The sequence below is a fragment of the Serinus canaria genome, chromosome 6 (assembly GCF_022539315.1).
Source record: "Serinus canaria isolate serCan28SL12 chromosome 6, serCan2020, whole genome shotgun sequence".
Lineage (NCBI taxonomy): Eukaryota > Metazoa > Chordata > Aves > Passeriformes > Fringillidae > Serinus > Serinus canaria.
The window spans coordinates 15,809,316-15,837,034 of NC_066320.1; the positions used below are offsets into that span (position 1 = coordinate 15,809,316).

General features: G+C 41.1%; 1 protein-coding gene across 3 annotated transcripts in view; it reads right to left on the minus strand.

Annotated features, from left to right (window-relative positions):
* PIK3AP1 (phosphoinositide-3-kinase adaptor protein 1) overlaps nt 1-27,719 on the minus strand; it is a 36,504-nt gene that overhangs the window by 5,571 nt on the left and 3,214 nt on the right. The window contains exons 2-14 of one of the 3 annotated variants that reach the window (XM_018910866.3): nt 24,798-25,214; nt 15,174-15,289; nt 14,197-14,341; nt 12,557-12,699; nt 11,299-11,431; nt 10,425-10,621; nt 8,096-8,285; nt 5,249-5,344; nt 4,555-4,734; nt 3,714-3,776; nt 2,839-3,044; nt 1,191-1,263; nt 699-854 (exon numbers count right to left, since the gene is read on the minus strand). In XM_018910866.3, coding sequence (XP_018766411.3) covers nt 699-854; nt 1,191-1,263; nt 2,839-3,044; nt 3,714-3,776; nt 4,555-4,734; nt 5,249-5,344; nt 8,096-8,285; nt 10,425-10,621; nt 11,299-11,431; nt 12,557-12,699; nt 14,197-14,341; nt 15,174-15,289; nt 24,798-25,214 — 2,115 coding nt within the window. Of the gene's footprint in view, nt 1-698; nt 855-1,190; nt 1,264-2,838; nt 3,045-3,713; nt 3,777-4,554; nt 4,735-5,248; nt 5,345-8,095; nt 8,286-10,424; nt 10,622-11,298; nt 11,432-12,556; nt 12,700-14,196; nt 14,342-15,173; nt 15,320-18,436; nt 18,529-24,797; nt 25,215-27,719 lie in introns of those variants that run through there. The other 2 variants (XM_009087374.4, XM_018910867.3) reach the window with 2 other exon arrangements.

The following is a 27,719-nucleotide window of genomic DNA, read 5'->3' on the forward strand; positions in this document are numbered from 1 at the left end:
CACCTATCCTGGATGTATGCCAGCTGCATCTTGCCAAGAGTCACAAAGGTGGTAACCTAACAGTAAGTCAGGTTTCCTTTCAAAGGATCCAACTGATCCTAAATGATTTCTGCAAGAATTGCTCAATCTGCAGTAAGAGTAAGAATGCAGGGATTTAATCTGTACAAATTAAATGTAATGAAAAGCAAAGATAATAAAAATGTGCAGACTGCCCAACCACTTAAGAGGTCCCACAGTTACCAATGAAAAATGCTGTCCTTTATGTAAAACAATTGAAGAAACAACATATAGAGACTGGCTTCCAGCCCTTCAGGCCAGAAGAGCACACAGCCTGCTGGCAGTCACAGCATGGGAGCATCCTTTCCAATAAGGCAGCAACTGCCATCTACTTTTAAGAACTGAAAACAGGTGGCATGCCTTCCTTGAGAAGGGCTCAAGAGAATCTTTTGCTCAGCTTTCAGGGTCTCCTCCTGCAGAGATGCAGAAAAAAGATGCCCAAACCACTTGATGCAACCCTGGAATTGCTTTTACAGTTTTGAGAACAGCTGGCCTGAGGCATGCAAGGTTTGGGGTGGCATTGTCACCGCTGGGATTCAGGAACAGAAGTCCTGTCCCCTGGGCTGACTCCAGGGTAAGGCTTGGGAAGTGTGTTCCATCCAGCATTCCTGTCAGGATGGTGATGCTCAGAAGTCGCTTACTTGTTGTGCTGGATGTGCTTTCTGTTTTCCAGTCTCCTCGTTTTAACTCCCTTTTTGGTGGAAAAAGGTTTTTCCTTGGGGTGTATTCATATATTCCACATTCTGGTTTCCCCAAAGTATTATGAGAATGTCGAATGGGTACTGTAATTTCCAAACCTGGAAGGGAAAATGAATAGCTCAGAAAGGTCTATGTGATTATAGCCTCCAAGAGACAGTTTTACACTTAAGGACAGAGTTAAACACAATTGCATAAGGACAATCAGAACTGTGCATGATTAAATGAAGATGCACTCCACAGATGGAGGCATCCTTTTCTTGGCTGTGAAAGTGAGGAGCAAAGCAGTTCCTCTAAGTTTTTGACAACTGGCACATGAATGTGCATATTAAAATATCACAGAACCACAATACACATGGACACACATCTGCCTGAAGAGCTTGTTAATATGGTTAGCTGCTTCATTACCAGAGAATATCAGAATCAAAGACTGTTACCTGCACTTTTGTCTTTTTTTTGCTTCTCCATTTGCCTCCTGGTAATGCTGTCTCGTAGACGTTTCAGATTTTCCTAAAAACATCACAAGATATTATTTTTAGGGTTTGGATAAAGAAAGATGAGCAGCTTTCTGACAAAACCAGTATTATATTTCAACTAACTTTGCTAAAGTTTATATATATATAAAGTCATTATATTTTGGCTAACTTGCTTTGCAGTCAAGCTGTAACAAAGCTTCCTAGACCTGTCTGAAGTTCAAACCATGTCAACAGGTTTTAATCTATTCCTTTCAGAAACCCATGTGTGCCTTTCAGAAGCCAAGTTTTTTTTCTGATGTTCATTATGTATGTTAAGGTCAAGTTCACATATAGGCAGTTGCACATAAGCAGCAAATTGGTTTTAGAACTCCCTGTATTTTCTGTTTGCACTGTGATGCTGGCACAGAAACAAAACCTACAACAAAGTAACTGCACTGTTCTTTCTGTAGTAATGAACAGATTATTCTGACTGCAGGGACAGAAAGGGCTGCCATGCATCCCACTATGTAAGGTACAACTCAGAATTCAGGACATCCCCAATGAAGAAATGTAACTGGGAGCAAAGACTCTTCACCATTGTGTGGCAGCATATTACACCTTACAGTACAATAAGGTAGGGAGAAAAAAACCAACTTTTTTCAGCAGGGAAATATGTACAGATCTGAGAGGAGGAAACCCCTGAAAAACAGAGGAAGCAACTGCTGTACCATGAAGCAAAATTCAGAGCAGAGACTTTGAAAGCTGCTTATGGCATGGGGCACAGAACATGCCACTTCATCTCTTTAACATCAATTTACTTAAGTAGCACTGTGTTCTTCTCTGGTAGAAGGACTCCTCTGACTGTTTCTGGGTAAGAGAGGACCTTTCCAAGTAAGATTCAGGAGGAGAAAAGCTTTCCCCTTGCTGACGACTTCCAAAACCATGTCACCCACTGGAGACTAGACTGCCACAGCATGAACAAAAGGCTCCAAAAGAAGCAGGCACTGGTTTTAAAGAGGGAGCCAAACTCTAACCTGAGAATGAAAATTTTAAACTATAACTGATAGTTCCACCAGTCATTATGTCACCGCTGACAACTGACTCCCTCTCTCTGTTAAGGTACCCAAACACTCTGCTTTTCCTAATGACCATTGCTAGACCTTGCCCAGCTGCAAAGAACACTCCAGTAGCCATCAACAAACAGCTGGAGAATTCAGATCATCTACCAACTAGGGCTTTACAGCCAATACATCATCTGGGACACAGCATCTTCACTGATCTGAAATGGATGAGAACTAACAAGTTAAATGTTCATCACAGAAGTTCCCTGCCAGCAGGCAGGTGCTAGGTGACCTCTAGAAAGGTGATTTAGCCAACTGGATTTGATCCAGTTCCTTGTATACAGATCTTTAAAAACTGACAATATTACTGCAAGAAAAACAGATCTGTAAAACTGCTTGCTGCTTACTGGGAACAGCTTCCCCATGCCAGGGGAGAACTCTGCTAGCTGGGAGACTATGTTAGCAATCTTCCTGCTCCAGCCAGGAAAAAAATGTACACATTCTGAGAAGCTTGTGATATATACCTAGAGAGACAGCTGTATTTCTTAAACAGTAGCATAAGTCTGTACCTGCTGGAACCGGAATGATTCTGATCTCTTTTTCTGGTTCAGTTGCCACTCCTTAAAATGAAGTACAGCTTCATCCACAGTGAGGATGCCCATTTTCACTTGCTCCTGTAAAGTAATCAGCTGCCGCTGACCTGGGGTTTTCATTCCAGCAAATGGATCATATATACTTGATTGAGACAGGTCCCTTACAGGCCTGACTATTGTCTCTGAAGAGAGAACATCAGCAAAAATATTACTAAACTTGTGCACCTACCTTCCTCACTGAATACAAAGAGATCAAGTACCCTTCATCCAGCAGACATTAAAAAAAAAGGGCAGGGGGAAATAAAAAGTATTCTAGACTAAGTGTTTCCTATGAAGTGTTTTCTTCTTAGGCTATCATACTATTTGTCAGGTCTAAAAGCCCAGCTGAGAGGTAACATCGTAGACAAATATATCCCAGGGATAAGTTCTGCTCTTAAAAATATAATTTAAGTAAAGAGCACAAAACACATTCCTTAAAGCACCCTGCTTCCTCAGCAATTCACAGAACAGAGCTTTTACCCTAGAAGTCACAAAGCTAGACTCCATCTAGGTAATCTGTGTAGTTTAAGCCCAGAAATTGAAAACTCATTCTACTGATGCTGGCATTTTCTAACTCCTTTGTAACATAAGGAAGAGTTCCCAAGATATGAGATGTGCTCCCCTCACACTCTGCACTTATAAAAGCTCCCAGTGTCACAAATGGTCAAAAAGATTGGGTCATTAATAGAGGACTGTTATCCCCAGAGCTTTGCAAAACAGTCTATTCTGTCATATTTCACACAAATGAAGCTACCCTAACAGATTTGCTTTTGGATTACTGAAAGGATTTTCAGGGTGAACTTCTGCCTTACCTTTCTTAACCCTTCCTCTAGGGACATAAAGATTCTCAGGTCTTTGAGCCTTCTGTGCAAAAACTGCAAAAGAAACATTCTTTAGATACTGAAATGCATCTCACGAAGACAGAAATAGCAAGGAAGAATATGGTAAGCATACACAATTCTGCACTGTGTTACAGCTTCCCATACCCTTCCAAGTCCATTGAAGAAAACAAAGATTTGTACGGCAGAATTCCCTTTCTATTAACCTTAAAGAATTTAGCTCAGCCACCTCTAAGAGAAATCTGGACACGATTTCTCCATAGTCCTGTCACAGCAAGAAGACGTCAGTGAAATTACTCTCTCAGATGTCATTGCGGTTCTTGTTAGAATGCTCATAATATATGACCAAGATTTCCAAAGCTGCCTAATGAACTAGGAGGAACAATCTTCTTCAATTTCAATAAAACCCCACCTCAGAGGGAGGTACTGAGGTATAAAATCATGTCCTATACAAATACAGTTGAATCAATGATAGCATTACAGATCAGCAATGTCTCAGTTTATTAGCTCGATTGTGTCCTTATAATATCAGGATCCTTCCTACTTAATAGATTTGTTTATACCATTTGGGGGTAATCTGTCATGCTTATTGCTTTTATAAAGAGCAAGCTTAGGCCAAGATCTTGGAATATAACATCCCCACATTTTCAGAGTAGGCAAAAGATGAAAAAACAGATATGGAATTGGATCCCAAAGGTAACCTAACTCCAGAGTCAAATAATCCAGGGATCCTGCCATTTATTTGGCAACTGGAGCCCATGTCAATGCCATTCTACAGTTTACTGGACTACATTTCCACTGGTAACCAACTCACTTTTGGAGATGTACAGCTCATTGTCTGGCTGTGGAGAGCTAGATTCTGGTCTTGGAACAGGAACTGGAGGTCTGTTAGCAATTTCCTGTGGAAAAGGGTCTTGTTCCACTGAGTAGTACACGTCTTCACCATACTGCTCATGACCTCCTTCCTCAGAATCCGGCACATCTGTGCCACCACCTACAATGAAGCAGAGTTTAGGAATAACAAACTGGCCACTCGACTGAACACTGGTTCCCTCCAGATGCCTTATGTACCACAATCTTACCAAGCTGGCCATTTTGCAGCCAAAACCATCCAGTTTTGCAGTGCCTTAAATGTACCAAAGACCTTCATGACAGGACTTGATAAAGTCATTAACATCTAGTAGCATGTAACTGCCCCTATGCCTGTACCATCTGTTTTAAAGAAATAGTGAAAAATCTCCTAACTCTCTTTAAGAATTTGAGGAACAGTTAGTTTAATTAATTTCAGTTAATTAACATACTTTATAGTGAACAAATCAAACAGACCAATAGTTTCCAAAAGCTATGTGGGATGGTCTACAAAGTACTATAGAGAATTAGTCCTTTGTCTGAAAAAAAGCAAACTGTGTGGACTATCTTCTATCCTTAATAATTCATGAAGAACTCTCAGGTTCTATTTAATTGCTTTAACTGTGCTACTGTCATCCTTCCCTTAAAATAGGTCTCACCTTCTAAAAACTTGCGGAGCATTGAGTCTTTTGTAGTTATAGAAACTTCATCTCCAGCAGCTGGAGTGTCTGGTTTGGATTGAAGCATCTCAACATCTGAGAAAAAAAAAAAAAAAAACAGAAATATGAACCTGTTAATTATATCCTTCAATATATGTAACCATGTAATAAACTGGACCTTTACTTTATGGTGACAATCAAAGAAGCTGGGCAAATGACCAACATTTTCCTTGGAAAAAAACTTGCTATGTTCAGTCCACTCTGCACAAATTTTTTCCAGCTGCCTGATGCTTACACTTGATGGTGACTAACAATGCTAATGAGGTCTGACAAGGCTTCAAGCAGGCATTGAGTTTTGGCTATTCTTAGGCATGTGTTGGCCAGGTGAAAGTTTTGACCTCTGGAAAGTGCCCTAGAGAGGAAACCACGTGGCTTGGAAAAACAAGACATTAAAGGCAATTTTCCCATGACACATAAGATAGCGATTGTTTTATTTACTGGAATAACGTCAAAACAGTTGGCTGAGTTAATTACTTGGATGGGGAAAGTGTTTACATGGTCAGATGATAATTCAGAATTGAGAAAGGACTGACAGCAAACTATGAGATACTTTGTTAATTCAGTGTTTTGACATAAACAATTCTGATTTTAAAGAAAAAGGTGAACCTCATAATAACACTAATACTAATCTTAAAGCTAAAATAAAATGTTATGTAACAATGTTCCTAATGGTATTAAAAACAAGAGTGATATAAATGGATTGCTGAGGTTTATTTGTACAAGTGAATTTTTGAGGTCTATCTCTTTCTATGTCATAGATCTACTACTATGTAAATTAGATAGTTTGGGTTACATGTGAGAATATGAAATACTTTTAACTCAGTCCCCTGTTACCCCTGTTCCTACTGGAAAAACTGGCCCTGTGTTATCTAATCTTCCTTTGATCAGTCTCTGAAAAACTGTGGTAGAAGCACATCTTGATCACAATAAAGGGGCACACTGCCACAGTATGGCTACACCTAAAATAGCCCAGGTATTATCCTCTACACCACAACCATATCTACTCACACACAGGTAATTCCTATAAAAAGTACTTCAAGAGAAGTTAGTTATGATTCCTTAGTGAGCAATCCTCAGAAACCTTTAAGTCAGTATAAAAGCTTAAATCCTTTATTTGTGATGGCAGCTCTAAACCAGCCAGCACTCAAATTAATTTCAGTGAGTTTGCCTGTGTGGTGGTATTCTAAATGATATTGATTGTCTCAAAGTGAAAGTGTTTCAATCTAAGTGCTGAGAACTGTGCCAGTTTAAATTTATCTGTTATGATAAAGGTAGATTTTAAGCACTGTTCAGACAAACTGTTAATATTCTTCAGTCAAAGACTAAGAGACCAGGTAAGGAAAACAGAATTTCAATAAAACACTCCTGAATGGAAGGCACCAGAGCTTTGTGTGCAGAAGCAACACACTAGAACTCCAGAAGAAGCAGGAAAGAGGCTTTTCAGAGTCCAGTTGAAAAGCGCTAAATTACAGGGAGCTCAATTTGCCAGAAAATTCCATGCATAGTTTCTGGGAGATCTGGGCATTTCAAGCCTGGAAGAAGGGGAGTTTGGCTTAGTAGCGTTGAGCTCGTTTTTTAACCCTCCACAGGCTTTGTCAATCAACCCCATTCAGAGTTGCACTGATTATAGGCAGACCTACCAAGCATCTAGAAACTCTCCTTACTGCAAACAAGACCATCTTTGTTCCTTCCAAGTATAACCTGATTTACTGCTTATCTCCATCTGAAGGCAGAATAACCCTGATTTTGGTAGCAAAACTATCCCTGCAGTGGCCAACAACACGTAGCAGAAAAGAGTTCATGATTTCACGGAAAGAACCAACTGAGTCTTCTGAGCTTCATAAACAACAAAAATGTGTTTTATAGTATCATTTAATCTAAAAGAGGAGGAAACAGTCCAGAACCTGTATAGCCCATAGGCACAAGTGTTTCAAAAAGAAAGCTCTTCCCCTGAAGCAGCACACTTAAAAACTGCAGAAGAACTAGAAGTCCGTAAGTACCTTAAGGAGGTACTTAAAATATAAGCTAAATTCTCTGCTCATTATGGGAATCATATAATAGGTCAGTGGGATTAAGTCAGACCAAACAGACAGGTGAGTAAGAACAGCAAATTTACAATTGCTTAACAGAGGTACTTAATTTGGTCTTTTCAATTGGCCTCACTGAATATTAATGCAATAGTGAAAAAGTTAAACAAATGCATATTTATCAGAATTAGCTCTTTATTTTTAGCAATAAACCAATCAGATTTGAATAATGATTTTTTTACTTGTAATTTTTTGATACACATTTCTAGATGTTAGCTTTCTTTTGCTCTCAAGGTGTTGAGCTAGAATCTCAGCTCTTGTTTTTCAGTTTCCCAGCTGTCAGTAAAATCACATCTGACATAGTGTTCTTTTCTGTCAGCGTCAGAATGTTCCTAGGTACCAGTGTTCGGGAGGAAAAAGCAGGACATGGTAGAAAATTTAGTCTCATTTCTATATGTTAATTTATTTGCTCAGGGTTCAGGGAGTCCTTGAAACACTGAAGAAACAGCTCTTGATCTTGTACACTATCAATTAAGAAAAGATGTAGAGCAATTTTGTCAGTCAGCTGATGATGGAACTGCAGCATAGTTTCTGTGAGGTGAGAGCAGAAAAGCTGTAACTGTCTGTGAGAGCAACGGGTCTGAGCAATCTGACCTAAACATGTCTTTGCCCATTGCAGAGGGCCTGGACTAGGTGAGCTTTAGAGGTACCTTCTAACCCAAACCTTCCCATGATTCTGTAACTCTATGAATATACATACAAAGATCTTCTGGGGCACTGGGGACAAATCCAGCCATGGATTCATAAAGCACTTCATCGGAGCCTGGATTCAAGGAACATTTCATTAACAGATCAGTGGACAGATGAGCCATGGACTCATAAACAGACTCATCCTCCTCGCCTTGCATCAGCTCTTCCTTAATGTGACTCTTTAGCATATCTGCAGTTTCCTGGAGAGGAAAGAGGGCAAGAAAAAAAACCCAAAGTCTCTCTTAAATAAAGAATTTAGAGAATAAAAGCAAGCAAAAGATATCTTTGTCATCAGCGATAGAAAAAACCTTAGAAGACAGCTCATTCCCAAAGATTAAGGCTTCTCAAGTGACTTAAATCCCCATTACAGCTGTCTGAGTCAAACTTTTGAGATCTATACTGTATTAATAGGTAACAAAGGTAAAACAAGGGCTGCTGACACGTTCTGAGTAGCCAATTACAGCCTCTCACCCCACCACTTTCTTGTCATACCCAATGTCTGCAAACTCCCAGAACATAAGCACAGCTCATTCTAAAAATACAAATGCTTGTCAAAGGCTATTTTGGGGCATGCAGAGCTAACCATAAGGGGGAAAGCTTATCACATGCAGAGCACCTGCAAAATAGCAAAGTTTTAGCTTTGATGTAGATTCAGTTTCAGTTTCTTGGCATTAGCAGCAGCATGTAACACCCAGAGTGGGAGTATACAGACCCTTTTCTGTGATATTAACAGGAAACCTCATAGCAGGCAGCAGTTCATGTAATACAGGCAACTTCTGGTTCACAGGAGAGCAGAACCCTTTCTTATGCATTTGCAACATAGAGCAGGGGGGAAGGCAGAGCTTCACTAAATCACAACACAAGGTAGCAAAACATAAAGATTCATCCCATCCTCCTTCCCAAATTCCAATTATGTCACAAGCACCACTTAACAGTTGCAATACTACAAGATATTCTTCCATTCATAAATGCAGAGTCATGGGCCCTCAATCCACAGGGCATGTGTGTCAAAGCTGTCTACACATGCTTCCCTCCACAGTCAAAATGTCTCAGGCCAGTAGTTCATGCAATGCTTTACAGAGGAACCTTTGCCAGAGAGAAAATTAGGTGAGTAATGGGGTTTAAATGGGATTTTCAGACATCCATACTACTGATAGTAGTCACTACCTTGCAGTAGTGACACTGTTGCAGGTGATTTGTGTGCTTTGTACTGTGCTGCACTGACAGCTCCAGCAGGTCAGTAAGGAAGACCTGCTCTTAACACAGCTCTATCACTGTGCTGGTGGAGAGAATATGGGAGGAGTGCAGTACTGCAATGAGAGGTTGGAAGGACTTCCTGCACATCTCTCACTTACCCCAGTGCAAAGATTGTGACCTCACCATTTACAGTTTCTCCAGCCCTCCCGATATCAGAATATCGAATAGCTTTTATTTAGATCTAATGTATAATGTCAGGAAGCAAGGCCCAAGTCCAAAAACTACCCATGCCTCCTAAACAGGGCTTAAACACAACAGTAATTGGCTGGCAGAACCATACTAAAGCTGTCAGATCTATCACTCAGCACTCAATGTTAAGGACAATTAAACACAACTTTTCAACCTAAAGCAAAGGCAAATAGAATTCAGATGTGCACAATGTGACCTGAGTCAAGGAGCCCCCTGTTACTTTGAAGCATACAGGCCAGAAACAGCTCAAACTGAAATGAACGGAGAAACTCTATGCATACCAAAGTACTGCACAATAACAACTGCTTGGTACAGCTGGAGTCAGGTCCATGTCATGATCTGGAAAAGTCAGAATGTGTTTTCTGGGGGTGGGGTTAGCTCAAATAGAAATGAACTGTCAGTTGGGATCCCTGACAGAACAAACAGATCAGCTGTGAATGAGCTAGTAAGCAATCCTGCCCATACTAGAACTAATAAGAGAGCACACAAATTCTATCTTCCTAAAACACATTCTGTTCCCATATTACTCCCTAACGTAAGCTGGATGAAGAGGCTCTTTTCCAGGATCTGAATTAGAAGAATGCACTAGGCATCAAACACATCTCCTCAGAAACTTCTTTAGCTGGACGGAGGAATGGAAGTCAGCATGGCAGTCTCTGCTTCCATCTTATTTGCTCTTTGCCAAAACCCCAGGAATTTCCCTGGCTCCAGAGATACATTTAACCCTCCAGCCTGAAAGCTCTCAATGTGGCTGGATGTCTGTGTTCTACAACCTACCACAACACACTTTATCACCCCATCACTCTGCTCAAGTAACACTAAGTGCCAAGCTCAGTGCCAGAGCCTGCACCCGGTGTGGGACAAGGCAGAAAGACGGCTCAGCTTCCTCTTACCACATATTCATCAATGAACTGGCGGAGATCCTTAAAGCCATGCTTTTCTGCAATGGTGTTTGGATAGTGGCCATACTTGTTGGCTACGCTGTAGGCCTGCAGTGCTCCAGGGCATGTAAGCAGCAAGGCAGTAAGGTTCTTCAGCCCGTATCTTGCAGAGAAGTGAAGCAGCGTTGGCAACTCCTCATCCCTCTGATCTGTGAGACAGGAGCCCATTAGAACCTAAGTTTTTCTCTAGTAGCAGCAGAGCCAGTAGGTGAGAAACAGACACAGCAATCACACAGACCAAAGCAGCTGTGAAATCCCTGGAAGTATATATATGGTTTCAAAATTGAGCCAACTGCACAAATTATCTTGTGCACCTCCAGGCTTTTGTCCTATAACCTTCAGTGGGGAATATGGCACTGTAATAGCTTAAATGTATGTAGGATCACAGATTTGCAAGGACTTCTTAGACCATCATTACAAAAAGACAGCATACTAACCCAACTGCTCAGTGCACACTGTATATCTTAGAGTTATGGGGTTTGGGGAAAAGGACTGGGAAAAGAGCAACACAAGGAGGCAAAAGAGCAACACAGAAAACCTGGGAGACTTTTGGGGAGCATCATCTTTTCACTCTGGTTTGAAGCTGTCTATATAGCAGCATCTGCCACAGTGCAGGGAAGTGAGAATGACAGATGTAATAAAAAAGGATCACCTGACTCAAATGACAATTTCCTTTTTATAGACATCATCAAAATTTAGCTTCCTGTCTGAGATCCAAGGTTTTTGAGACAGCCTGTGCAGGTACCACCCACTGCAGTGTTAAAGTGCTTCAAGGTAAAACAACTGATACAAAGAAAATCTATAAACCAATTGTCTTTAAATTTACTTGCTGTCATATCTTCTTCTTCCAGCTGGTTAATTCCAAACAGGTGTAGACCACTGGCAGGAATGTTTTTCTTGAGTGACTCAGTCAATAGTTTGTCGAGGGCTTCTATGCTGTATGGTACAATTTTAAAGGCCTACAGATAAATGGAAAGCACTTTTGTTTGGCAGAATCTGGAGGTTCAGTTAAGGTGAGATTTATATGGTGCCTTTATTATTTAACACACTCAGAAAACAGTAGGTATAAACACAAAAGGTAGAAATGTTCAGGTCAAACAAAGAACTTGGATACCTTCCTGGTGGAGAAACAGAGTATCATCAAGCTCAATAGATGAAAACCCTATATTCCACAAGACAGATCTCAATGAGAAAGTCACTCATGCAACTAGAAGCACAGAAAACTTGCTTCCTACTTTCTTGGCAGGTATACACTTACTTCTGAAAGTGTTCCAATGAAATATCACTCCTGCTTTAAATATGCACTAGTCCATTTTGAATTGTACACATGCTGGGTTCAACTTTTGGACTGGTTCTTTACCACTGGAAAGCAGGCATACTCCCTAAGCAGAGGCATCAACCAGTACACAACTTGAACTAAAAAGCAAGGGAGAAACAGTCTCCGTTGCCCCAGGTATATTGGTGAGTAACAAGGCTACTCTGTAGGCTTCCACTACATGGCAGATCAGGAACATGTAGGCAGACAACAGGGTAACAGAGCAGAAAACTTCTTTGTGCAAGCTTTACCCCTCTAATAGGGTTCAGGTACCCCAACTAGGCAAAACAGAATAGGAAAACTGACTGGCTGTGTTGAAAAAGTAAGTGTTAAGAATCAGCAAATCCTTTTATGTTATTCTGCTTCCTCCACCTAATATCAATCTTTGCTACTATTTACACCTTTTTCTTTAATAACACCTAGGTACAAATTCCAAAACGTTTCATTGCTTTATGGTACTTTCTGTTATATCAAGTTCTGTCATTCCAACCTTTTTAAGTCATCAAGGTCTAAATGTAGGTGTTGACTGACCGCATTTTTTTTCTTAGTTTGATAACCTGACTCACCTTAGCCAGCTATGTGCTCCAGAGACAGAAAAAACAGCCATGCTTTCAATAAAAGGGGATATGAGATAGGTGACAATCCCTAAATAACCCTGCATTTCTTCATATCATAAGAGCTACTTCATGGCAGACACTTTCACTTATGCCTGCTTGTCTAGCCTCTGAAAGTGCTGGTTTCCAAAGCAGCTGATTGCTGAAGTCCTTACCTGGCACATGAACTGTACAGGGTTGGCTGCATTAGCCAACAGGTTGCTGATTTCCTCCATGTCAGTATGGTAAGTGACACTTGTTTCTCCAACCATCAAGTCCCCTGAATATATCTGCAGGGTCACTGTCCCAGAGGTTAAATCTTTGAAAAGAAAGAGCAAAAATAACCATTAGCACAAACAATGGGCACAAGTTTGCATGATGTACTGTGAGGACAGGAGGAGTTTGGATATACCACCAGATGGATACCCAAACAGTTTCTGCTATATTGAACTCATGAAAAGTCATGAGAAGAGTCATGATCTTGGAACACTAGGTAGGAAAATACTTTGGAACTACCTTCTTTATACCTATGTCAATGCACATAACCTGCTAGGTCCCCTGCTAACAGCAGACTGGACCACTAATGTTAAAAATACTCTACCTTGAATAGAAAGCCACACATCTGTCAAGCCCTGGCTTTTTTGGAGATGTCTATAAAGCAATACTATAAATACAAAGAGCTGGGGAAGAAAAATCAGAAAAGTCACTAGAGATTTTGCAACCTCTGTCAGCCTCACTTGTCTCGGAATAAAATCCATTAAAAGAAATTCCAGCTTTGCAACTTTACCCATGCACAGCATTATCTTCTACTTGCACCTTGGAGGTTCTTGATGTTTTGCCTAATACACATTTTTAAGTCTGAACTTTCTCTTTGAAACAGATATTTTGAATCCCACTAAAGTTAGTAGTTCCCTGTTAACAACTCAGGAAATTACGAAACAGTTTAAAACACAAAGGAATAAATTATTTCTCTCAGAAATGTTAGAAACTTCAGAGCTTACACTGTACACTCCATCAGTGTGAAGGTCATGTTTATAATTCAAAGTACAAGTTAGTTTCCAGGTCAGTGTTTATATCATAAGACTTAAAAAATTAAATTAAGCTTTTATATGTTCATGAGGTCACCTTCTTTAAAATCAACCCACTTCACTGACTTTATGGTAGTTGCTTTAATGACTATTAGTCTCTATTCTCAGAGAGAATGGCAGAACGACTCTTCAAGTGGACAGACTAAGGTAGATTAAATAAATTAATGCTGGGAAATAATACCAATCTTTAAGGCTCTGAAATCATTCCTTTAAAGTTCAGTGAACCGTAAGTTTAGGCAACCTTCAGTTTTGTAAATGTAAATATTTAGAGTGACAGAACATATCTAAATTAAAAGACAGAATAAATAGTCTCAGCTCTGATCACAGAGATCACTACACATTAAACACATGCCATTATAGTCATGTAATTGTTTACTGGCACTTCCCTTCTCTCTTGGTGACCTGCCAAGGCTAATATGGTGGTGGTCATAACATGCAGCTAAGTTCAAAGTGCTCTACAAGCTGCAATGTGTTCTCAGAACTCCCAGCAAGGTGTTTCCAGACTGCAGCCCTGCTGCTACTGAGGGGAAAACACAGCCCACAAGCAGCAGTCTCTCCCAGTTCCTCATCAAAAGTATCACAGGTGAGAATGCAAGTTCAAGATTTTCTGGACTCAAGTTTTTCTGCATTGCAATCTTTACCCTTATGCCCCTGGTACTTCTCAGGACAGAAAGGAAGCAATGGGGAAGGAGAGGGGAAAAAAAAATAAAAATCTCAGTCAATCTTACTTGGAGCCTTCACAGAGATTGTGTACTCATTCTCCATCTCAGCCAGCACACGCACAGAGGATGCATTCTCTGGAGAAAATTCAACTTCAGTTTTCATTTCACCATCTAGTTTACATTTCATGATAATATAAATTGTTGTCTGCACCTAAGACGAAAGGCATTACAACACACAGGTTCAACACAAAAACACTTGGTTAAGTCCATTTTCTAGGGATTTTGTTCTCATTGCAACTAACACATCAATTATCATCTATCATTTTCACAGTTTTGAATTGTTTTCAGGAGCATCTTCCAGTCACAGACTAACTGGGCAGGTGGCTTCTGCTACAGCTTGCACCGGTATAGATACAAGCATTAAACTGATAGAACTCCAGATTTATTAGATAGATTTATAAACTGATTAGGATTAGATTTATAAAATCATTTACTTTCAACTCTATCCATCTCTTCCCTTAAGCAGCACAGCCACATCCTAAACAGAAACAAAGGAAAGAAACTTGGACTCCTTCCATCTGAGGAGATGCAATACTAAAAAAGTGCTGTTTTTCAGACAAGTAGCCATGATCCAGGTTTTTCAGGGTCACTTGCAAGGCATGCACCAGAATTGTCATATTAGACTGGATACTGACTGTGGAGTTAATCAGTTCATTACAGTTATCTTACCCCACTTGCCAGCAGAACAGAGGAAGGGAAGAGTGTGAACCTGTCTCACAGCACCCAAGTCAAGCAGCTATGTTAATGAGACAGTCATTAAGTGATACCACAGCCTAGACAGCACTAAGCTCTGCATATTACCAAGCTACTCCTGGGCCTAGGGAGCCAAGCCCATGAAACAGGAGACCTGGAGGACAGGGGGCTGAGCAGAAAGGTGACGGAAGAATTCAGTGCTAATTTCCAGGCCTGAACATTATAAAGCAGCATAGTGGGTGGCAGCGGCTCACAGTAAGAACATAGCCCAAGGAGTGGACATACAGTACCCCACATTGTATGCGGTTGGGCTGCACCACTGGACAGTCCTCAGTGCTCTTGGATGATCCATGTTCTTCACTCATGGCAAGTCTGGATTCAACTGGATTCTTCTCGTCTTCAGTTTCTGTATCAGTCACAGAGTCACAGCCTGAGTCTACAATAAAGTATAGAGACTCCTGTTGCCTCACTCCCCTTTGCTGAAAATTCTTATCACACCCATCCATTCTGAAAAACAGCTGTGAAGGTGGTGGTATGGAACTTGCTATTCCTCTCAAAGTAATGCCTAGAAAAGAGGATCTAGGTGAAGAAAGGGAAACTACAGAGTTTCCTCTTTTTTTCCCCCTTAAGAGGATTCGAGGAGGAAATTAACAAAGACATGAAAGCAGTAGAGTAGCATTGAATATGCTTACGGAGCAAACAACAGTGGCACTCTTTGCTGAGCTGGATAGCCCCCTCATGTTAAACAGGAAAATCAGCATGTGAATATCTAATATAAGAAAGATCAGCATCTGAACTCATCTGACTCAAGCAGCACTCTGATATACTGTAAAAATGGCAGTAGCCTTTAGTCTTACTTTCCTAAAATAAAACATGAAAACCAGTGTTTGTCATTTCAGTAGCATCTTTAGTTTTCTCAGTGCTGCTAACCCCAGCTCCCCAACCTTGATTGTTGCATCAAAAAATAAAACACGAAGCAGTAGTTTGAAGGGGTTCTGTTCCTTGGGCAAGAACCATAAGCTCCAGTATCTATACAAGAGTGAAATTGAAAAGTACCAGAACCTTTGCATTGAAAAGTAACAGCACTTTACCTAAATAGAATCAAGAGCAGAATTAACACATGTAAGCCTATAATGCATGTGTAGAAAAGAATGTTCTCACTCTCATTTCCCAAAACCAGCATGGATATTGATAGAGTGCAAACAAACTGAATTGATACCACTGTCTGAAAAAAATTATCTATCCCTGCCAGGAAATACTTTTCTCAGCTAGAGAAAGGAAACCAAAGACAATTACGTAGCTACTTAGTACAGAACACTTTTTAGCTAGTTTCTACTTCTTGAGTCACATGGTTCACACCATTCCCCTCCTCGCCATCTCCCAGAACACAAGGCAAAAGTCACTGACTCCCCTTTGTCAGAAAACTATCATGACTTCTTAAAAACTATCATGACTTCTTAAAAACTATCTCCTGTGGTCAGAATTTCCCAAACTTTGTAAGTCTGTGAAGCACTCAAGGACTTAAGACGACATTTTGGAATTTACACGTTATTCACTACTTAGTAAAAAACAAATCTGTAAAGAGTAGTACACATTATCTACCAGATAAAATTTCAGACTTGGACTGTTCTTATATTAGTAAGAAATATTCTATTTAAAATGCTCAGTCCTGATGAGAAAGACCTAAGTGATGAACTGGGCTGTCAAACCTGTGGCATCCATACAGTGAAGCTGCCAAGAATTCAGATTTCACTCAGAATTCTCCAATCTTCAAGTACATCAATTTTCCACAAATCAATAGAGCCAAAATAATTGTAAGTGGGCCACCATTAGGAGTTGAGGTCTTCCTAGTTTCAAACTGAAGCTAGAAGTCAGTCAAGAACTTTAATATAGACGTCTTCATAATTATTATTATTGCCACCAAAGACTTAAACTTAGGACATTTGAAGTGCTTTGTCACGCAATTTTTTAAAACTTATTTTCAATTCATTTAAATGGGATTTTAGGAATAAGAAGAAATCAACCTTGCTTTCAGGAGACAAGTTTTAAGCCACAAAACTTCAGCAAGTCATTCAGGTGAAATTTTTTTCCACAAATTTTGTGCACACACACTTAACTAAGTATATGAATCTCTCCACATGGCATATAAGCCTACTCACATGAGTACAAGTACATTGCTGTGTTACTGTTTGCTGTAGAAAGAAGAGAGCCAAATATTTGCAGCTCTGAAGCTCAAATAAGGCATGACCACTAACATAAATATTTCTTAAACAAACCTAGCAAAAAGATTTTAATTCTGGACCAAATCCGAAGATTTGGCTAAGCAACTGCTTTGACACAAGGCTGAAGGCTGTACTGAAGGTGGTCTTTGGATTTTCAGACTAGTACCAAGTATTAGAAAATTAACTGAGGCATTATATTCCTTAACTCAGTATTTCAATCGGTACTGTTCAAAGTCATCAGCTGCAAGAACCAGAGACATTTTGAGAATCCTTCTCTTAGAGAAACATGGGAGTGCCAGGCTGCTCTGCTGCATAGAGGAGAAAGAGCACTGGTCCCACATCCTTCCCTGATATGATAGCTATCAATTCAGGTGTTTGGCATATGCAGAGCAAGATGCCATGCCTTTTAGGGAGAAGAGGCAACTGTTACTAGATTAGTGTCTCTGTAATCTCTGCTGGTTACTTGCAATATGACTAGGTTAGAAAGAAATCACTAAGTTCACAGCAGATGGGAGAGCCAATGATGACCCTCTTGCTCTACAGTAAGACATTGATGTTCCTGCAACATATGCACAAATGACACTTGCCAGCATCCTGATCCTCAGGGCTTCATCCCCAACACAGAACCATTAGTGTGTTAATTTTTACCTCACTTGGCCAACATATGGTCCTTTTCAGAGAAAATCAAACCAAAGCTATGGATCTCAGCTACAATATACACAGCAAGCAAGGATAAGAGGGGAGGCAAGGAGAGAACAAGCCCCCTGGTCTCTCTGCCTTAACAGTATTATTTGATACTAGAAACAATTTAGCAAATAAAGAATAACTAGAGCTTTAAGAAGTTCTGGCATTGCACTTCTGCATTCTTGTAACAGAGCTGACTGCCTGGAGGTCATGTGAACACAGAGCTGTTAGGTAATAAGGAAGAAGCACAAAATGTTAATCAGTAATTGGATTAAAAGCTGAAGGAACAGGCATTCAGTTTCAGGTATGAATTATTCATCTGTTTTTTTCATTCAGAAAATACTGAAATTGCAAAGTACCAAATTCCCACATCAGCAGTGAGGTGATCCTATGATTCATCTTGAAGTTCCAGTCATGTGCTAGACTGTCTCATGAACATGTAAGGTCTGGAAGAGGAAACCATCCCATAACACTTGATAATATCCATGCTCTAAAGCATTGTTAGAACAGGTTTCCCACCCACTAAGATATTTGAGTAATGACAATCCATTTGCATACACAGATTCAGCAGTTATAACATTGCAATAACAGCCAGCATAGAGAGGACATCACTGAGGAGAGCAACAGACTTAACTTTAAGTGAATACCTGAATTAAGCTTCTCCATGAGCATGTGCTGTAGGTCAACACTCATGGTTATAAGAGGCTCTCCCTTTCCACTCCCTTCTAAACAAATGCTCCCTCAGGCCTCACTTGACATCTGTGAAACATTTGTGAGAATAGCAGCGAGGGGAGGAGATGTGGTCCAAGAAACCCAACCACATTTCCCCTTGAAGAACGTGCACCCCCCCAGGATGCATCAGCAGCTGAGCTGCAGAGAGCAGCCTCATGCTCTTCTTGCCGGCCCTGCTGGGCTCCCTGCATGGCTGTCCTTCAGACAGTTACCCCATGGAAAAGCCCGGGGAAAACACAGGCATTGACATGTGCTTCAAGGGCCATTTAGCAGCTTTAGAAACTCCTATGAAGCAGCCAGTTAGTTTGACCTGCTGCTGTGTGCTCTACTGTGCTGTAGAGCACACAGCTCTCCCTATCATCCATTTCCTCCTGGCGAAGCTGGCGGGCTATCGGCATGGAGCTGACAGCTGTGGTTTCTCACAAGTCAGCTCCCACACCATAGGACATGTGAATGCTTGGAAGAAGTCAGCAGTCTGTCCAGAGCACTCTGTCACCCAGATATTAATGCTAATGGCACAACAGGGCAACAGCTTAAATTCTGTGCGGGTAGACCAACCCCTCGCTGACATCTGCAAACACCTCATTCTGTCCATCAATCAGTTGAGACAATTAGCTCTCACAAAGCTTTAGACTTTAAGCACAGACTTCACTATGCTTGGAGCAAGAGGGAAGACCCTCAAAGAGAGCTCCTGCTTTTACCTGAAGCTTGCAACTGGCCAGTATCCTTTCCCAAGTGCTAGTAAGGACATTAAGTCACCCAGAGCAACTACAGCTACATTTGCAAGAAGCAGACAAAGTAGTGACAAGTAGTCGGGGAAAGCAGGGAAAGTTATCTTTCATCATGCTAACATCAGAGCCCCTGCTTCACCAAGGAGATAAATGTGCATCAGAGCAACATCTTGTGATAAGCCCTCAGAACTGGGCGATGCTGTAGCAACACTTCCCGTCTCAACTGAGCAGAGAGAAGCATGCAGAAAAACAGCAAGTGAGAAGACCAAAACACAGGAAAATTTAGGACTTTGTAAAACTGTCCATGCAAAACAAAAAAACATATAGGACATCTCTCCCTTCTCTCCAAACCCCTCACCCCAAGCAGCTCATCTACAAGCACAGCACCTACAAATAGATTTTCAATTCTACGAAGAGCATAGTAATGTTTCGTATGTCGTGCAAAGTTTGAAACTACAATAAACTTTCTCATCCTCCATCAAGGAAACAAGGGGTATTTGACTGTCAAGTTTTGCTAAGGCTCTTGCAGGTCTAGTGGTCAATTTGTGACTGGATCAAGTGTATAAACCGAAGGAACTACCTGGGGTGCACAGGAACAGGACAGAGATAGGGAAGACATTGAGGAAGAAGCAGGCTTCTGGCCACCCAGACAACAGACATTGTGTACGTGACCAAAATCTCAAACAAGAGAGGCTGGAATAGTTCACTTCTACTACTTCTGGCACAAAGAGACAACACATACTGACAAGGCATATGCACACCTCTTATGACTTTCAAGGGTGCCAAGAATCACATTATATTCATCAGTGATTCAAGCCTTCCTGAGAAGCCACATGTAAGAAACATGAACATCCAGACTGCTAATTTATTATCTCCTCTTGCAGTACCTCCTTGCTTCAATTTAAGTGCAATGTGTAACACTTGCATGACAGAGAAGACAATCCCCATAAAAGCCAAAAACTTGGAACTCCATCTCAGAGAGCTGGACAGCTGTTTTGAAACATCCTACCAGTCACTGTTTGACTGAATGTGGGCTTCTGTGAGTGGCTCCAGTAGATCTAAGACCACATTACTACTGCAAGGGCAGTCAGGCCTTCCCTCTCCTTCAAATAATTTCTCTTGGAATACCCTTGTAGTGGAACACCATAGCCAATCAGACAGGTGAAAGGTGGAGAATGAGGTAGACACTCTTTTGCAGTACTCCATGCTAAGGTCAGCCTATGACAGTGATCCAACTTCCCCATGGGAAACTCAAGATACACTGCTATTCTCAAGTCACTTTTAAGAAACATGTCAAAAGTTGTCTGAGGTAATAACAAACAGCCATAAAAATCTTCCAAAATGCAACCCTGGAAGTAAAACAACTGTCCAAGTACATACAAAGGGTCCGTGAAATAACCTAAATTCTGTTCCATACATCTCTCCAGACCTGCTCTCGAAAGCTTCTTTTTCTTGACCACATACTTCTACTGAGATTTTTCAGAAATTACTTCAGCTGCTCCAGAATTGAATATAATCAGTGATGGCAACTGGGCTCTTACTTTAGGCAAGTATCCTAAAGGCTTGCAGTTCTCATTAGCAGATACCTAGAATTTGTCTTAGACCATAAAGCATTCTGACATTCTCTGTGAGGAGAATGCCAGAACCACAAGCCACAGAGAAATATGATTAGTATTTACAAGGTCCATAAAGACTACAATAGTCTGAAGTTCTTAATCACAACAGCTTCTGTCCTTTACTATTTCTGGGCTATCATTTCATTGCTTCTATTTAGATAGCTAGTATGCACGTACACTAGCACTGCTTGAATTTTATAATGCCATGAAAGAAAACCCATGAAGTATTTTTATGTAAATAAACTGGGACTTTATGAAACACCTTGATGACAAACAATTAGTCAATTCTGCAGCTAGGAAGATTATTTTAACTGCTTGACCCCAAATGCTACAGATGGATAAGAACAACCATGCATTTCTCCCAGAGAATTCTCAGTATCACTTGGGAACTTAGTTAAGGTTTCTCGAATTGCTTTAACCAGCTCTCTAGTCTCTGATCTTCCAGCATCAGTCATGTATACCCACGCACAGAGAGGCATGTGGCCAGCACGTTCTCTCAACCTGAGCTCCCATGCAAGAGCGTCAGAGTCTCCTCTTCTTGACAGGCAGTGAGAACCAGCCAGGCTCCGAGCTCCCATGCAACAAAGCAGGCTCTCATTTGCACCCAGAGGGCTGACTAATAGCTCACCTGCTCCTCTTCAACGAGCAGGGTCAAAGAACAATGTCTTATGTTTAAACAAGATAGGACAGGGAAAAATATAGTTTTAAGAATTAATTTCATTTTACCCCTTACAAAGTTCAAAAAAAGTTCTCATCTTCCTTCTAACTGCCCAAGGCCCTCCATTTTCACCCTATGATTCCTTACACCAACTTCTGACCCTCTTATATCACAAAAAGTTTGTTGGTACTAATCTTTCATTCTTCTCTCTTCCAGTGCACAAGAGCTCTGTTCAGCCAAGGCTGCACTTGTCCTCCAACAGCACAGTTCACTGCTGCTGTCATATTCAGTCCACATCGGCCATCTCAGGCAGATGTGGACTTCCCCGTACTTTTACCCACAAGAGATGGCTTAGATACACAAGCTCAAAGCCACTGATGAATTAGTGGAAACAGCAGCTTCTAAAGTGGGAAATTTGAAATGTTTTAAAACAATGTAGGTAGAGACAAATACACTGGAGCAACTGAAATGTCAAGTGAGCTTTGAGAACACATGAGGAGGAGAAAGATCACTGCCTCTGACTGTGGCTCAGACTCCAGCTGCTCAATGCACACAGCAGAGGTATCAGAGGCCAGGCAAGAGGGGTTAAGCAGCAGCTGGTCACTGCACCCTGCTGGACCTGAGCTGGTGTGTACAGAGACATCCTGAGCAAGATTTTTTAATCTAGAGAAAAGAAGACTCAGGGGGAACTTACTGCTTTCTACAACTACCAGAGAGGAGGCTGTAGACTCTCTTCTCCCAGGCAACATACAACGCGGCAAGATGAAAGAGCTTCAAGTTGCTTCAGGGGAAGCTTAGATTGGATACTATGAAAAATGTCTTCACTGAAAGCGTGGTTGAACATAAGAACAGGCTGCCCAGGCAAGTGGTGGGATCACCATCCCTGCAACTGTTCAAAAAACCATGTAGATGTATTGAAGGACATGGTTTAGTGGTGCACATAGCAGTGTTAGGTTAGCAGTTGGACTCCATCTTGAAGAACTTTTCCAGCCATAATAATTATATAACTTCCATCCCCTTAGCACAGTTATTGTATAGCCTGAAAAACTTCCCACAGATAAGAGGAGTACCTGCAAATGCAAACCTTCTTGTGCTCTGTAGTTTGCCAGAATTGCGAACCTTTAGAAGTAAAAATACCACATCTACAAGAGAGCAAGAGTCAGCATCAGCACAGAGTTGTCAACAAGGCTAGATGAATGTTTCCTCATGCCTGAATTCATACTAAACTAATAAAAATTAAAATAAGTTTCAGCATGTTATGTCTGGGGGTGTCATAGCCCCATGATGTCCTAAGCACCAACAGCTGTGCTGGAGGCAACAGCACAGCCTGCACAGGGCCAGTGTGCAGCCTCTGGAGAAGAATTTGCCCTGACTGCATCCTGTAGCCCTGTACCATGCCTCACTAGCTCAGGATTCAGCAACTTGGAAGCTGGAGCTGAGTAATTTTAGCATCAGGCCTAGTTTTGACACTGCTGTTAGAAGTATGGGTGAGTGCAAGTGAAGAGAAGTATTACCCAGAGGAAGACACGCAGACCCAAACAATTTCAAATTATGGTAATGAACTTTCTCTGCTAAGTGCTGTAAAAATTAAGGGCTGCCTTAATAAGGAAAAATTCAAATTTAACTAAGACCAGAGTAGAGGTTGTGTTTCTCTGTGGGAGAGGTCTGCTGTCACAAATATTTTAAGTTACTCATGCTGCAACCAAATCATGCAGCAGATTTTTTTTACCAGTCAAGAAGAAAGTTTTCACAGTTTCACCCAAAAAGGAACTATGTACACCTGGGGCTGTCTTCAGGGGAAACATCAGAACATTTGCATTTGAGGCCATTCACAGAACTTGTATAGAATCACACAATAGAAGAGGTCAGTCATTTTTTCCCCACACAGAAGTAGGATCTGATACTTTAATCCAAACACTTTGGCCATGAAAGCAGCCCATCTTAAATGGGTTCTTCCTTCACAAGAACACAGCGACAGTAGATGGCTCACCTTTGCAACTGCTCTGATGTGCACAAACCAAAAACTTGACATGGCATGTAGGTGACAGCCACATCAGCTGTGACTGTCATAACAGTAACTGAAGTCCAGAAATTCTGAATCTTTGTGTACCAAACTATCTGGAATACATTACAACAGACTCCACAGCAAATGAGTTCAGTTTTATCTCATTTTTTTTCTCCCAGTCAAGTGTTTTCTAGATACACTGAAGTCAGTTTGAGGTTAATGTATGCTTATTAAAGTGAGAAAACAGAAAATAAGCTCATTTTTTTTTTGACATGTAGAAATAGAAACAGCAATAAAAATTCAAAGCACAAACTCCCTTTCAAAACACCTACATAAAGCCAAAGCACAGCTTGTTTCAGCACATGCTAACTTGCAGCACAGATGGAGAAGGACTTTAGATCCAACTGTGAGACTCTAGAGCCTTTATGCACACAACATTAGACACACTGCCTCACTTGTGCCATGGAATAGAGATAAATCTTGAGCCAAGATGCTACCACAGGATTCCTGTCTTTCTTGCTGAGGCTGACAACACTATAACCCTACCCATGGCTATGTCATAAAAATACCCAGACCAGCACAACTGCCCAGAGTTCTCCACCTTCATTTTAAAAGAAACTATAAGAACGGAATTCTACGCGCTCTTCTAGAGTTTAGGAAAATTTGGAATCAAAACTCAGTACACTGGGCTGGATTAGTTACAAGGGGATCACCTTCAGACTGGCTGGATTATTTTTAAGGCCATCAGTGCAATTCTTTAATTAATCTCATCCTTTTCATCATAGGTAACAAGGTGCTCTGCTGCCAGTATGGTTACATCTTTGATTTTAGGCCCAGTGCTAAAGAATCGTATAGACTTGATTTTGGTTCTGGTATGACAGAAAGAAGTCTGAAGAAAGAGATGATTCTTTTCCCTAAAGTAAATAAATGACAATTTTACATTGATTTGGGTCAATAAACAACAGAATACAATATTTACAGGTAGAATTTTAAATATAGAAAGTTTTCATTCTAAATTCATTCAAAAGCAGCCAGTCGAAACAACGTCAAATTCAGAAGTTCTCTGTGAGTTGCTGGTAATTTCTCCTGAATTAGGGACCAACCAACCAGGCATATGCTTGCATAACTTTCTTGTTTACAAGGGTTGGACAATTTGCTTTAGTTTGCTCTTTAAGTAAAGCACATTACCAGTGTAAAAATAAGAATAAACAGCAGCACGTATCTCCCTCCTCAACAAGAAAGCACAGCTCCTAGCTATGGTCTTACCTTCTGAAATAGCCTTCTCAACAGCAGCAAGGTAAGCATCAGGCTCATCATTATTTGTGAGTTCTTGCCACTGAGCCCAGTCCTTGAAAAAGGTCAAGTAGTCATCACAGTCCGTAACACCACAGAACAGCTTGACCACTTTGCACGGGGGCCATAAAGCTTCCTGAAGGCTCTGCAGGATGTGAGGAATGTAAAAACTCTGCACCAGCTCAGCAGAAAGCAAAAGGATGATGCTCCGGCTTCTGCTGAACAGGTCCAGCTCCTGTTGGGAGATGGCAGAGTCGTCTTCCAGCTGGTAGCTCAGAATGCGATGCTTTCGAACTTGCCAAGTAAAGAGGAAGAGGTTCTGGAGGTACTGACACCATTCAGCAGCGTCACTTGCATACACAATCAGCACGTCATATTCTCCAGGGGCTCCTGTACAGGTGCAAGATGATCACCAGAAAAAGGATTAAATTGAAACCATGAACTCACCCACAGCTTTGGAACAAAAAGCCCCACAGCACTGTCTCTAATTCCTGTCAGAAACTACAAAGTATTTCAAAAGACCAGTAGTTCTATCCAAAGTGAGGTGTTCACAGCCACAAAGCAATTCTAAGGGTGAATGAACTCCTACCTGCATCTACTCCACTAAATTTAGGTGGTTTTTTCATTCTTAAAAATTAAAAAAATTAAAATGCTCTTCCTATAAAGGAGAGCACTCCCTATGTAGTTTCAAGCGAAACAAAGTACGCAGAGATTTACAGATTTAAAGCATTCTGATAAGGAAAAAAAAAGCCACAAAAACCAGACCTTCAGAACAAACTAGCTTGAAAAGGGGAGTTCACTCTCACATGAAGAGTTAAAATCATTTTAGGCAATTATATGGTCTCTGCAACACAACTGCAGATCATTACATGCCCAAGCAGACACCAAAAATAACAGCACACCTAAAATAACAAATGAGGTCACACAACGCCTACAGGAAGTCACTATGGCCCCTGTGGTGTTAGATATTTGCTCTCATTGCAGCAGAAAGCAAACTGCCTGAAAAGCATGCATGCCACTAAGGGAACATCAGCCCCAGAGCTTGCACCACAGCCACTCTGTCCTTCAGGCTTCAGACATTCCACAAGGCTGTGTTAGAGTCCCTCCTCAAAACTGTCATCAAAAGCTTTCCCAACAATTTTTGGAATGACAAGCACTCTCTCCAGAGGGAAAGAACTAATACAATAGTGGTGGCCATAAGACAGCCCAAAATATGCCCACCAAAGTTGACTTCTTCCATAATTCTCTAGAAACAGCTTCTACCTACAGACTCATGCATTTCAGTGCTCTAGCACAAAAGCACTTTAAAATGTTAACAGCTTTTTTAAGAGTAGATGCAAATTGAACCAGTGTGGCATGATGCAGTGGTCTCCAACCAAACTCAAGGAAGCTTTTCAGTCTAAATTTAACTTTTCTATTTACCTATGAAAAAGTTTACTCAAAATTGAAGTTTACAGCTCAGGTCCATGGTAAATTTCAGAGCTGAGCATTTAAATTGTTGTTAACAAATTGTCCACTGATTCCAGTTTGACTCCTTAAATGTCAACATTTTCACCTCCATCATGTTAAAGCAAAGGCAAATTTTTCCAATTAAAGCAGAGAGCAATGCCTAAAATTTGGCAGCCAAAAAGCAGATCTGCAGAGTGAATTCACCCAAACTGAACATGACAGTTTTTCAGTCACCTTAGAAAAATTCAACAAAATTCCACAGCCTCCAAAGACTTGATTCTATCACCTTCCCCAGAATCTTCATTACAAAATTAAGGCAGAAACAATGTCAAGGCTGAGGAACCCCAGCCCTAAACTGTACAATTAACAGCTTTAAACAGTAGCTATACGATTGAACAGAAGCGATAGGATTGAGGAGAATGAAGATATGCTCAGTGCTTGACCAATAGTGTTACAGTTACCTGTATAAGTAAGGAAGTCTCTAGCAGTGAAAGGATGATACCCTAGCTATGGAGAACGTGGGCAGTGCAGTGCTGACAGTCACCAGGACAGATGCATGTTTGTGAGTGAATACAGCTCCTGAACCATAGATGGAGGGTTGTAGGAGACATTCCCAAAGGAGAGGAGTCAGCAAACTCAAAGTGGAGTCCTCAGGACTCAAAACCTTGGGCCTTTAACCTAAGAGTGTAGAACTGCTGTGAAAAAAGATGGCTTTCATACCAGTGAGCACGCCCTCATTGCCAAAATATCACTTATGGTGGCTGAACACCACTGGCAAAGACAACAGAATTACATGAGCAAAAACATGAAAAGCAAGCAGAATCCAAGTTTTATTCTAGAAAGGGAGATGTACCACAGACTTCCGCTTCCACTGCCCTGGGTTGATTTATATGCAGTACAGTGGGAAAGGACAGCACATCTGTCTGCTGAGAATGGAGCCCACACATTGCACCACGGCCAGATAAGCCCAACCTCAACAGATGGGGAGACCACACAATGACTCTTTGAGGTGTGCCCAAAGCTCTTAAAGTCCTACCCTGGTGCTCTCTGGCAGCAGCCCCACCTCCAGTCTCTGGAAAAATTAGTAGTGGCCTCCTGGGTACTTTAACATTCTATAACATGGAACAACTAATCCTGTCATTCACTTTAGGAAGCACACAGCTTCCACAACTACACTTGTGAGCCAACACACCCTTCTCCAGGCTTTCAATGAAAGTAAGCAGCTGTGCTTGGAGACAGGTTGGAAGAGCCATTGACTGTAAACATGCCTTGCACTTGCAGGGGCACTAAGTATCCAAGAATCCCTTCCTTCTCTGCTACGTAGATAAAGGACGCAAACTGGACAGACTCATTGCAAATTCCCTGCCAGAGCAGTGCAACTTTTGCATCCAGCAGGAAGGAACTTCATCTGGTGTTCAGGAAAGGTACTGATTTCCTAGCTAGCAC